Genomic DNA, 13,288 nt, shown 5'->3' on the forward strand with positions numbered 1-13,288 from the left:
AATGCCCTGTTCACACGGAGAGTTTAATTCGCAGTAAATTAATGCAAATGAAAATAATACGAATTAAATTGCGTTCACACGACAGAATTAAAATTTTACATCTACAGTCAGGCGTCAGTTTGGCTATTACGACGTCATTGCTAATCACGTCACCTTATGCAGAAGCAGATTCATTTGACCATATGTTACTGTGTCTGTACACACATTTAAGGAATATTTTCATGTTTTGTGTGAGTTATTGGTGTGTGAATCACACATATTTGTCACGTAGGCATATTTCATGAAGCGCGCTAGCAGTTGATGACTACTTGTTCATGGTGGAAGAGAGCAGTGGATATGCAAGTTATGAAAATGGTATTTAAATCAATTTCACAGTTGGCTTAGTTTAAAAACATAACGAATGTAAATATTTTGTAATACACACAATTTTCCTAGTTTTCACTCAAAAATAGCACACATACCACCGACATGTGGCATTTCACTTATTTTTCCAATTATGCATGTCCAAAATTTAATTAAGGTCTTCCGTTGGAAACTACTGATTCTGTTGGTAAAAATTATTCTTTTTTTTTTTTACTTCCTAGACTCCAACTTTAAAGCCTCATATCTCACTCATTTCTCAATAAATTTCGCTCAAATTTTCAGAGGTACTAGAAGTTACTAAACTATCAGAATGCTGTCGAAAATTTCAAAAAGTCACTTCCGGTTTTGAGTTATTTCCCTTTAAACGAAAATTTATAGGTTTTCGTTTCCAGACAAAGGCTCAGAGACGGCTAAAGCTGGAGCAGAAATTCTAGTGATTTTAGATAATAGAAGGATTAAAGTAGTGCACATCAGTTTTTGTTTTTCGATTTCTCTATTCAAAATGGCGCTATATAGGGGTCAAAAATTAGAACGCTTAAGAGAGCCAAAAATTACTCATATTTTGCTTTTTATCTGCTAAACTAAAAATATTTTGTTTAAATAATTTGTGCAGAATTAGAAGATGTTTCAAATGATATCTCGGAAAAAGGGCTGACCCCTAAATTTAGGGATCTAGAGGGGCCATAAGTTTTTTCCAGATATCTCAAAAAGTATTGAGAATTTGTTATACATTAATGAAGCAAAGTTGTTGAAAATCTCTGGTAAAATCTACTATGTCATCAAAATATGTCCTGTGACGTCACTTCCGGCCAAACCGGAAGTTGTTCGAAACTGCATATTTTTGCCGTTTTTGACATGTTTTGGGGAAATATTTGGGGAAATATTTGTCACTGGAAGCATGAAACTTAATTTTCCGTCCGTCGACGTCACTTCCGGTCAGACAGGAAGTAGCAAAAAATGGCTTACTTTTGGTTTTTTTTTCAACATAGCTTTGGAAGATTTAAATCATTAGAGACGTCATTTCTCTCTCTCTCTCTTTTATTTAAATAAAAGTTACTTCCGGTCAAACAGGACGGAAAACCTACTCGTTGCTTTGCAACGAGCTTTTCTCTAGTTTAAATTAGCTTCTCTTAGCGTTCACACGGAGCTAATGTGAATAATTTAATGTGCAGAAAATTAATTCAAATGAAACTAATTCGCATTTAACTCTCCGTCAATTTTAATTCTCAGTAACTTAAGTTTAATTCGAAATAAGCGAAGGAATTGATCCTTACGTCGCGGGTTCGAATCCCAACGTGGGACGTGGAGACCGGTGCTTCGGATGAGACCCTATAAACCGAGGTCTTGTGTCGCAGTATTTGCTGGCACGGAAGAGATCCCTCCCTGCTTTGGCCCTAATTGCCGAGTATCTGACAAAATTTACAGCTCTCCACCGGCAAGTAGTGGCGTTTCCATATGAGTGAAAAATTCTCGACAATGGTTGCATAAATTTCACAAATTTCAGTGATTTTTTTTTTTAAGATTCTTATCAAGTTTTACAGTCGCTAAAATTAAGAGTTTATTTCCTCTCTAGTTTTCTGATTCTTTATCATTCATTCTTAATGCAATGTCTCGAATAGCTTCTCACAATGAAAATATGAGATGAAAATTGGTCCTATAAACTGATATCAATTCATAAAAGATTCACTCATGAGAGAAAGTCAAGCTAAGTGTCATATGATATATGTGTTTTATGTCATAGAGTTCAGCACATTATTTATTGAACAACCCTCATAACCAGTGCCAGATGTTATCATCTCATAATCATCTGTATTTATTTCTTTTACACTTCTTCACTTGTATTTGACCTATGTTACAACGCACTTTGAAAAATTACGCACTTTGAAAAAAATTTTCAAAGTGCGTTAAATTTTGGAACCAAGTCAACGCACTTTGAAAAAAATAAAATTTCTTTTCAAAGTGCGTTAATATGGACCATGTTAACGCACTTTGAAAAACTGTGTATGGATTTGTCAATATTCCTGCAAATCTTAGGTATGATAAATAATTGAACCTGTTTGATAATTCTTCTGTGAAGAGGTCACATCAGGATATGAAAGTGAGCGATTTTGATTGTTCCATACTTAGAAAATTCTTTCTCGCTTAAATGCTTTACTGTACTAATTTTTTTTCAAGTTTGCATGCATTTTATGTAAACTTAAATTTATTGAAAGTTTTCAACGTCATACCAGTTATTAAACACATATATTTGGGTGTAGCATAGGCAACAGTACCGGAAAGGGGGCTTACATGTAGGCACATAAATATTTTGCAAAGATATACATAATATATACATGTATGCATTAAAAATTGGGGCTTACCTGTGGGGTCAACTTTCAATTTGCTACCGACGGCTATGTACAATGTTTAAGAAAAAAAGAGGGGATGAGAGACCTTCTACTCGTCTTCTCCTTGTTCTCAATGAGGTTAAATGAGTTCATGTAAATTTAAAAAAGTTTTTCGAAAGATATAATTATTACAATTTGATTTCCTCTATTACTAAAATCTAAGTCTAGAATTTTTATTTTCATTCATATCTTTTTTTCAAAGTGCGTTAAATGCCTCCATGGTAAAAAATTATTATGTGCATTCTTAACGCACTTTGAAAATTTTTTTTTCAAAGTGCGTTGAGTGTGTCCAAAATTTAACGCACTTTGAAAAATTTTACGCACTTTGAAAAATTTTTTCAAAGTGCGTAATTTTTTCAAAGTGCGTTGCCACAGACCTATGTGTTCATGTAAATGTTTGCAATAGTGTAACGTGAATATCTTACTTTCAATATTGAGCACGAATTCTGGACTTCGATAAAGCAGATTACCAGAACTTCTACAACTCCAAATACTGTTTTGCTCATATTCAGTCATGTTTTCCGCAGGTATAGTTAAAGTAAAGGTCGATTCGGACAAACATTCAATGATGTATCTCGGATCTCTACCAAAGGTATAACACTTGGAACCAATAACTGCGGCTAAAACAGAACTGTAGCTGTTTCTGTAAAAGAACACATCAGCAGATCTTTCCGCAGGAGGTACAAAAGCTTCACATGTCCAATTAAACTCTTCTCCAAGAACTGGAATCTTCGGAGATCCTGTCAGGTTAAACTGCTGACCTAAAACAAGAAAAAAGAAGTTAATTGATGCAAAGCATCAAATCGGCCGCTAACATATTTAACATGTCAAAAAAGTACTTTAACAATTCAAAGCATTCATGCAAGAAAAGAACAGGATATTCAAAGCTGAAAAAGTGATCATTTTTATTTCAGGCCCTCTTCAAAGCAAAGTAAAAAGATAAATACTTTTAAAAATTTGATAGAAATTTTAGCATCATGCCTGCTGTTCAATCCAGTTCAATGAATAAAATATATTTTAAACTATAGAAATTTTAGTGCATTTGCTCATCCAATAGATTTATCGATGTAAAAAAGACTATGATGAATATGCATGGGCGTCGGAAGCTAATCGAAATTGGGGTGGGGTGGGCTAATTGAAAGGGGGGGGGGGGCTGAACCAACAAAAAATGGTAAAGCCCTTTTTCAGTGCCTATATAATGTATATAGGCTATTTGCAAAAAAAAAAGTGGGGAGAGCTACCCCCCCCCCCCCCGGTTCCCACGCCTATGATATGAGAAATTATTGGCATCAAAATAAAGATGTATGCCTTTCAAGATATACCACATGCAGATACCCTGGTTATTTGTAACGTGATTATGCCTATATGGTTTCACTTTCTGCAGATTAGGCTATATGCTGCATGGTGCGGTGCAAAATGTATAAAAATAATCTTTGTTTCATTCGCAGCTGCAATCTCCTACGCAGAGTTGTCGTTCGTTCCTCTCTCAGACATGTATGAGCCGATGGTAGAGAGTGTCGCAGCTGTAGGATTTTCAAACAAGTTTTTACTAGTATAGCAACTTTTCAATTTTTTATTCACCATGCACTTTGACCTCGTGCACGTCATTATTATCCGGAAAATCATAACGATTTCCTTTCGTATCTTACACACTACATTGATATGGAGTACCTATTGTAAGTTATAGTTAAAGTACATTTTATCGAGTGTATCATGGATAATCAAGGGGGCGGTGACGAGTTTGCGAAGCAAACGAGTCTCCGCCCCCTTGATTATCCATGATTCACGAGATAAAATGTAATTTAACTGACTTGTATCAATGAATCAATCAGAAAGCTCGAAATATTAGGGCGAACATTTTCCATGAAACAGCATGAGAATTTATTCCGGAAAATAACCCGCGAAAATATCGGGGGTTTTCGTTATAGAGGCGCGAAAGTATCGGCAGTATTCGATAGATTTCGTTATCATTTCCCGCGCAGCAACCGGCATATTATTGGTTCTATGGACTCTCGGGACATTCCATAGTCATTTCCCGCTAATTCTTCGTGATATTATGCGCATTTAGTCATTTACGTAGATTAAGCTGAGGACGATGGACGTATTAGGCCTAGACGATTTGCATTTGTCGACTATTGACCTGGGCGATTTAGGAGATTTAGACTTTTTTAAAATGTGTGGAGTTACCGACGAAGATATCGAACTCTCGCAGGTATGTGATGAAATTGAATAAGAAAATGCCATATCCGAGGGTCTATGTGAAGTGCTGAATTTAAATCGTGTCGAAAATATGGACTGTGAAATTGGTACCGATTTTGGGTCTTTCAACCTAGATACTGTGGACCCAGTAGCTGATATTTCCGATGCAAAGCCTCGACCAGTAAAATCGGAACCTTGTGATGATAACGGTGAACGGTTCGGAAAACCGGTGACAGATGATGAAATTTCAAAATTGATTGCGTCGAACGAGAATGCTAACACAGGGGCGTAGTATCCGGGGGGGCCAGGGGGGGCCTGCCCCCCCCCCCACTTTTTTTCCCAACCTTACTTACACTATAGGAAATGTTAATTGAAAGCCTGGTTGGCCCACCCACTTTTAGAAATGTACCAAAAATGGAGTATAAGAATTGGTACCATAAGAAGTTGACACTGAGAAAAAGTTTACCTACCCCCCCCCCCCCCCCCTTGAAATAGGATTTTCGACTTTGGGCAACTTTTACCTTTTTTTTTTTTTTTTTTTTTTTTGGCTTGTCAACTTTTTCAGGTAAGTAAAAAAAAATTTTTCCCTGGCTGCCCCCCCCCCCCACTTTCATAAACGAGGCTGTAACACCAAGAAAAATACCACCTGGGCGCTCAAGGTTTTCGAGGAATGGCGAGAAAAACGTAAAGGTAATTCCGTTGGTAAAATACCACTCTTGCATTTAATGACGGCAGAGCAGTTGAATTTCTACTTGGGGCGCCCTATTGTGGAAACTCGGAGAAAAGATGGCATTGAATACCCTCCCCGATCTCTGTACCTTATATCGTGTGGGATATTGCGCCACCTCAGAAATAAAAACGTTTTCGACAAAAACATTGTGGACAATAATGACCCAAGATTTAGTGAATTCCGGAAAATTCTTGACAGCAAAATGAAAGACCTTCTGAAGCGCGGGTTTGGAACGGCGATTAAGCAAGCTGAGCCCATTATGCCACAGGATGAGGAAAGCATGTGGGAGGAAGGTGTATTTGGGGATGGAAGTTCCGAAAATCTTAAACATACCATGTTTTTCTATAACTGTAAACTCTTTGGTTTAAGGGGGCATGACGAGCATCACGAACTTGAGTGTAGTCGGTTTGTTCTTGGGGAGGACAGCTCTGGAAAATACGTGGAATTCATTGGACGTGCCAGCAAGACTAACAGGGGTGGGTTGGCCCAAATGCAGCTGACAAACAAGCAGATCGATTCGACATTATAGTCCACCTGGTAAGATACGATTTCAGAATTTAATGACTGCATGACTAATTACGTAACGACTCGGAAATATTGATGAATAACATATCCCATATGCACCTCATCTTATTTATTACTATTTATATTAATCATTCAATTTAGGTGAACGTTGCATCGTCGACTTTTACAAGACTTATTTGGCTGGCCTTGGTAACGAGGGACCATGCATTTTATCGACGTTTGTTGCAGGGACATCCGCCGAAATACGGGAACCAGGTTGTAGGTGTAAACAAGCTCAAGACCATGATGAAAACGATCTGCGCAAAAACTGGACTGTCTGGACAATACAGTAACCATTCTGGAAAACGCACGTGTGGCACTCAATTATATATGGCAGGGGTGGACGAGCAAGAAATAATGAGGAGAACAGGTTCTTGATATGAGAAAGCAGTCCGTAAATATAAAAAACCTTGTGACGAAATTTCCAGAAAGGTGTCTGAAGTACTCGATCCCGGAGTGCCACAGTCGCGAGAGAAAAGAAAGCGCGAGGAGTCCGATATAGAAAGTGAAAATGAAGGCCATCTAAAGAAAACAGAAGTACTCGATTCTGGAGTGCCACAGTCGCGAGAGAAAAGAAAGCGCGAGGAGTCCGATATAGAAAGTGAAAATGAAGGCCATCTAAAGAAAACAGAAGTACTCGATTCTGGAGTGCCACAGTCGCGAGAGAAAAGAAAGCGCGAGGAGTCCGATATAGAAAGTGAAAATGAAGGCCATCTAAAGAAACCCCCCCCCCCCCCCCCCCACCGAGTTTTTGGTTCCGATATAACAAATGGACAACACTTTCATAATTGTAATATTTCTTTCAATTTTTAAGAATTGAGACTTGCTAAAAAAAAAAGCATGACTGTAAATGTCAAGTTTTTGGGTTAAAAAGTTCGGTTTACTGATTAATGTTACAAGAAGTAATTAAAAATGTTATTAAAATTGTTTTCCCATTTTCAAAAGGAGGTGGGGCTTCCTAAGACTTGGTAAGAAGTTAATGTACAGTTTTCTGTACAATAACTTCCTGATATTGGAAGTTATTGTATGTTTGGAAGCTCCACCCCCTTGGTGTATCAAGATTTAATGAGCTGCTGCCAGGAAAGGAAAATACACAGGTTCGTGATACAAGTTATATTTACAGTTCTTTCTTTCGTTTGTAAGGAATTTATTGTACAGAGAGGCGTGGCAGTCGAGTCGCGCAGCGACGAGACAGCCACGCCTCTCTGTACAATAAATTCCTTACAAACGAAAGAAAGTGTCTGTAATTGTGTTGTGTCATGGTCATTTGCATAGCCACTCCCTCGACATCAAACTGCTCGCGACTTTACGTCACAGGCCTAGGTCCATCTTAGACGGTTCAAACAAATCAGAAAGTACGAAGGAGATGGGTGCATTGGAAAGTCATGCGATGTTTAAAGAGTGTGCAATTGTATTTGATGGATTACTTTAAGTAGTATGTCAGAATATTTAAAAAAAAAAACATGAGGTACTGGAAACCTTGATCTGTCCTCAAAATGATCCGCTTCATTACTGTTACTACGGATATAGTTGCATGTCCGGAGGAAATCCGAATGGAGTACTGTAGCCAGTAGCCACAGGTGTCAAAATTATGGAATGCATTGTGAAAAAGTCCGAATGCATACTTGTATATTATACGAACATGTACCAGTGTGCATGTAACTCAAGGAACCCAGGAAACAGGTACTTTTAAGAAAATCATCAAACTCCGCGTGTTTTCAATATTGTCAGATTTAAATTATCTTGTTTTCATTTGAATATACGTGTTTTTAGTGATATTCTGTATATTGTTTTTATTATTTGTTTAAAGCTTTTTACTAATGAGTTTACATGAACATGCATTTCTCTCGAAAATGGTTTTCACGTAATTCAGGGATGGAGTCGATTACATTAAAAAGAAATCAATCAAATTACAATTACTTTGACTTTCTCTTCAGGCTTTATAAATCATGTAATTAATTGCTTTATAATTACTTTACAAAAACTGTAATTAACTAATAACAGTCAAGTACAATTACTTTTTTGTTCAATTACCCCATCCCTGTCACGTATGCATTTATAGAGTGTAGGGGGGGGGGGGGGGTGTGTAGATTCTGTGAGATTTCTCATGTTTCCTCTAGATATTTTGTATAAGCTTACAGAAATTGAAAAAAATATATTTAAAACCATCGAATTCTGTCGGAAGTTATTGTACGGTAAATTGGAAGTTATTGTACGGCGAAGCTCCGCCCCCTAGAAGTTATAGTACGTTGGAATTCAGCCAAAGGTTTTCTATCTGATTTAAAGTATGGCCAACATCAAAAGAAAAAGTACCGCACCATGACACAAACTCTTTTTATTTAACCATAAATTATCAATATCTGATGCCAAATGATAATGAAATTGAAACAAAATAACAATGATTAAAACTTAATTTAAAGCAAGTTTTTAAAATATTTTCTCATGATTTGATACATGTTATCATTTGAGAATTTTTTTACTGAACTAATAAAATAATAACATCTCATTTCCCCAAACTGTGCACTTTTTAACACAACCACAAATAGATTGGCCGCTGCTGCGGCCGATAACAAGAATAATATTCTAAGTACCGGTCAAATTTTAAAACCAATATTAAATGTTCCTGTCATTTTGTTTTATTTGTATAATTCTACTATACTATGGAAAATGTCCAAAAAATATTCAATGAATCAATTGTGCATTTTTTTATTTTATAAAAAATATACATACGGTAAATCTACATGTTTATATGGAATATTATCTGAGCTAAAATATGAAAAGGGATTACGTGAAAATATACATCATGGCGTAATTCTTAATTCATGTGATTTATGTTCAAATTTAAATTCTCACCAATTTTGAACATGTAAAACATTGCATTTCTAGGGTTTAATTGACTTATTTTTTTGTTTGTTTTCTAAATGTAAGGTCGAAATATAAATGGATTATTGTTAAAAATTCTTGATATCTTAACTTTGAAATGTGCATGATTGTGTTATTTACAAAAAACCAAATCTTTAAATAAAATAATTAATATAAAGTTGTTTTTTTTTAATTTTGATTATCTGATGTAACTGTTCTTAAATAAATGCATCAAATTAAAATAGACTAAAATAAATAAATTAAATATTTTATTCACTTTAAAACAGACTATAGCCTACCTATAATTAATTTCTTTTGTTCTCCACCTACACCCCATTCCCACTTAGCCAACACAGATTTACCTGTGTTTTACCTGTATTTTTTCAAAATATTGGCTAAGTGGGAAGACACAGGAAGCACCGTCTTTTCTTATGGTTTTTCACTGTCCATTTTTATTCACAACACAATTTAGATATTCATATTTTACATTTAAGAAATAACTGAAGCTTACATGTACAAACAATGATTGATCTTAAAACCTATTTTATTGTAAATAAAAACATTTTTGGCAGCAAATTTTGTAATGAGATACTGTTGTTATAATTATATACTCATCATTGATAACCTAAATGATTAAGATCTTTAAATTAGCCACCAGACATGTAGGTGGGGGGTATCATTTATTATTGGCATCTGGTGAATAATTACACGTCAACAGATGGAATTTGCAACCTGGCATGGCAGGGACACTGTGTATGCAATAGCCATCGTGATTAATACAATTAACTAATTATCCAATCAGATTGAAGTAACCTATACTGAAATCTTATCTTGGTCAAAGGTATCTCAATTATTCACTTTTTTGTTTTAAGAGCTGCTGGACGCACCTAAAATTTTACAAGAATTCAATTTACCCGATGCCAGTTTATCTTCAATTCTTACGGATTATTTAGAATCATCTCAGAAGGTATAGGCCACCCATATCATTTCTCTATCCGTCTGTTTTATACATTTTCAGTAATTTATAAATCATGGTTCATCGGGTTCTAGTTATTGGTCACTCATTTGTACATAGGTTAGAATCATTTCTTTTCAAAGAAAGAGCATTGGGTTGGTATAATATGGGATTTGATGGAACTGAGATACAGGTTGAATTTGCCAGTTTGAGTGGCGGAACTTTGAGGCCAGGGCCGAAATGCATCCAGTCACGAAAATTCATGGATCACTCCTTTCAACCGCACTCAGTTTTTATTCAAATTGGCGGAAATGATCTAACGCACGAAGATCAACCAGAGCGGTTGGCTCGTGACATTAGATCAACAAAACAAAACAAAACAAAAAACAAACCAAAATAAAAAAAACAAAAAAACAAAACAACACACTCTCTAAAAAAAAAAAACAGAACCAAAAACATTAAAACAAAAAATTAGTAACTGGAAAGTAATAATGAATGAATACTGAATTTCAAAATTAATTATTAAACATAGAAGAAAACATTTCAAAACAAACACCTTAATAATTAAAAATTAGATAAATTAACAAATTCATTCATTAGTTAATTTAATTTAATTACATGTTATAAATGATTGGAATTGAGAAAAAATACTTTATTCCTTGATTAATGGACTAGTTATATTCATAAAAAAACCATTCAATTAAAAATTTCACTGTAATTTCTTTCATCATAATAATTACATTAACAGATTCATTCATTAATTAATTCAATTAAATTACATATTATAAATGATTGGAATTTATAAAAATGACTTTATTTCTTGATTAATGGACTAGTTAAATTCATTTAAAAAAAATTCAATTAAATATTGCACTGTTATATCTTTCAACATGATAAATATTTCATACTTCTTTTATTTTTAAGGTTTCCTTACAAATAATTTTTTAAAAAAATAATATTCATACATAATATAATATTCATATTGATCAAGATTACAGTAATTATTTCCACGAAACGACTTCTGAATCAGCGATCGCGTATTTAGATCGGGCGTGGTGTGCAGTATATCAAGACAAGAAGAAACCCGTCGATTCTGAGGTAAAATTGGCTATAAAAATTTACGGATGTCAATAGCATTTAATTAAACAACACATTAGGCCTTATAGTACCCCATTACATTCAATTTTATGGGGTTTCCACCACTTTATTGGGGTTTCACCCCTCCTGTATGGGTATTCTCCAAAAATCGGGGGGTTTCGGGTTTTTCCAGTTACCGCAGAATTTTTAATTACCGCTTATGAAATTAATCATATTGTGGTTGGTCAATTGTTACCGAGGTATTCCGAACGTTCGGGCCCTCGGTACAATGACAAGGTCGTTGAAGTTAATAAACATCTGTCCCAGTTATTGTTAGAATGTGATAATGTTACTTTATGGAAACATCGAGGTTTGTGGAAGGATACAGCTTCTCTTTTGTGTGATAAAGTTCACCTTAATGATGCAGGTATGCGAATGGGTGCGTCGATTTACCCAAAAGGACCCAAAAGTAACCCAAAAGGACCCAAAAGGACCCAAAAGGAACCCAAAAGAACCCAAAAAGAAATCATAAGGACTCGAATTAATATATTACAATACATTGAAAATTAATAATTTGAATTAAATTACGAATATTATATTATAAATTTACCTAAAAATTGGCAAAAACATACATTTATATTGTTGCAACTTTTCTTAAAGAAAATACATACGACTTTTATAACACATCAATCATTAAATCTGGTCAGATATGCTTTGATTTCTTTTAGCTGAATTTAACAAAGTGCACTGTATTATTCTATTTCTCCTTCTGTTTTATTATATCTTATTATATGATATTTGATAAATAAAGAAATAAGTTTATTTAATGAAATGTTCAAGGCATATGGTATCGGGGATGGGTGGGGGTGGGGGATGGGGGGGGGGGCTCCCACCTCAACCCAAACACGCACTTTACCCTCAAAAAACTAGTTTTTGTTTTAATAAAATATGAAAGTATTCATTATATATCCATTTAATCTCTTTATTTCAAGTTCTTTTGGGTCGTTCTTAATTTCCTTTTGGGTCCTTTTGGGTTCCTTTTGGGTTCTTTTGGGTCCTTTTGGGTAAATCGACGCACCGTATGCGAATCTATGCAAAAAGCGTCCGAGCAGCTGTAGGTTCAAGTAAACGAAGATAGAACAAACTCGAACCCTGTAATGTTTGTTTTCGTTTACGATTTCACAAAACCTGTGAATTGGATACCCGATGTTGATTAGAGTAACAAACATTACAATTTGGAAATATACGGCGCTTAAGGGCCTGATCATGAAGGATTCGATTATCAAAATCTTGAAAATTGCATATACTGTAGGTACTGTAGTAGATCATACTAAACTAAAAAGAAAAGAATCTACAACATAGTTTATATCAGTTTAAAAATTCCTTTATTGGAACTGTTACTAGTAGTCAGGTTTATCTAAATGAACATTAGATTTAATTTCTGAACAGCTTTATTAATTATTATAATTACTATAAGATAAATATTATCCTATTACATTTCAGTGGTTTTTGTGGCTATTTTAGTAATTGTACTTCAGTATTTTTGTCCTTCTTGCACATACTTTTTGATCAACTGTGACGTATTATTACGCTCTAACTTGGCAGTTATTGGCATCATCTATATACATTTACAAAATTTATCACTTGTATTGTTTTGGCATTCATCTGTCTCAAAACCTGGTTACATTAGGATGTTCTTTTGTAATGCTTAAGCACTGTGTGTTTCTTTATGCACTTTGGTTTCTTTTTTAATGCTTATGCATCATTGTGCATCATTATGCACTTTATTTATTGTGATGCTTAGGCATCGTTGTGCATCATTATGTACTTTGTTTATTGGGATGCTTAGGCATCTTTGTGCATCATTATGCACTTTGTTTATTGTGATGCTTAGGCATCTTTGTGCATCATTATGCACTTTGTTTATTGTGATGCTTAGGCATTGTTGTGCATCATTATGCACTTTGTTTATTGTGACGCTTAGGCATCTTTGTGCATCATTATGCACTTTGTTTATTGTGATGCTTAGGCATCTTTGTGCATCATTATGCACTTTGTTTATTGTGATGCTTAGGCATCTCTGTGCATCATTATGCACTTTGTTTATTGTGATGCTTAGGCATCTTTGTGCATCATTATGCACTTTGTTTT

General features: G+C 34.8%; 1 protein-coding gene and 1 pseudogene across 1 annotated transcript in view; one reads left to right on the forward strand and one right to left on the reverse strand.

Annotated features, from left to right (window-relative positions):
* LOC134265101 (uncharacterized) overlaps window positions 1-5,671 on the reverse strand; it is a 33,670-nt gene extending 27,999 nt beyond the window's left edge. The window contains exons 1-2 of the mRNA XM_062747339.1: window positions 5,593-5,671; window positions 3,176-3,511 (exon numbers count right to left, since the gene is read on the reverse strand). Of these exons, the coding sequence (XP_062603323.1) occupies window positions 3,176-3,511; window positions 5,593-5,671 (415 nt within the window). The remainder of the gene's footprint in view (window positions 1-3,175; window positions 3,512-5,592) is intronic.
* A 267-nt stretch (window positions 5,672-5,938) lies between these two features.
* LOC134265102 (uncharacterized) lies at window positions 5,939-7,056 on the forward strand (annotated as a pseudogene).
* The last annotated feature ends 6,232 nt before the right edge of the window (window positions 7,057-13,288 follow it).

This window comes from Saccostrea cucullata, unplaced genomic scaffold, assembly GCF_032062105.1.
Source record: "Saccostrea cucullata isolate Sc308-1 unplaced genomic scaffold, CSIRO_AGI_Scuc_v1 ctg2349, whole genome shotgun sequence".
In the NCBI taxonomy this organism is placed as follows: domain Eukaryota; kingdom Metazoa; phylum Mollusca; class Bivalvia; order Ostreida; family Ostreidae; genus Saccostrea; species Saccostrea cuccullata.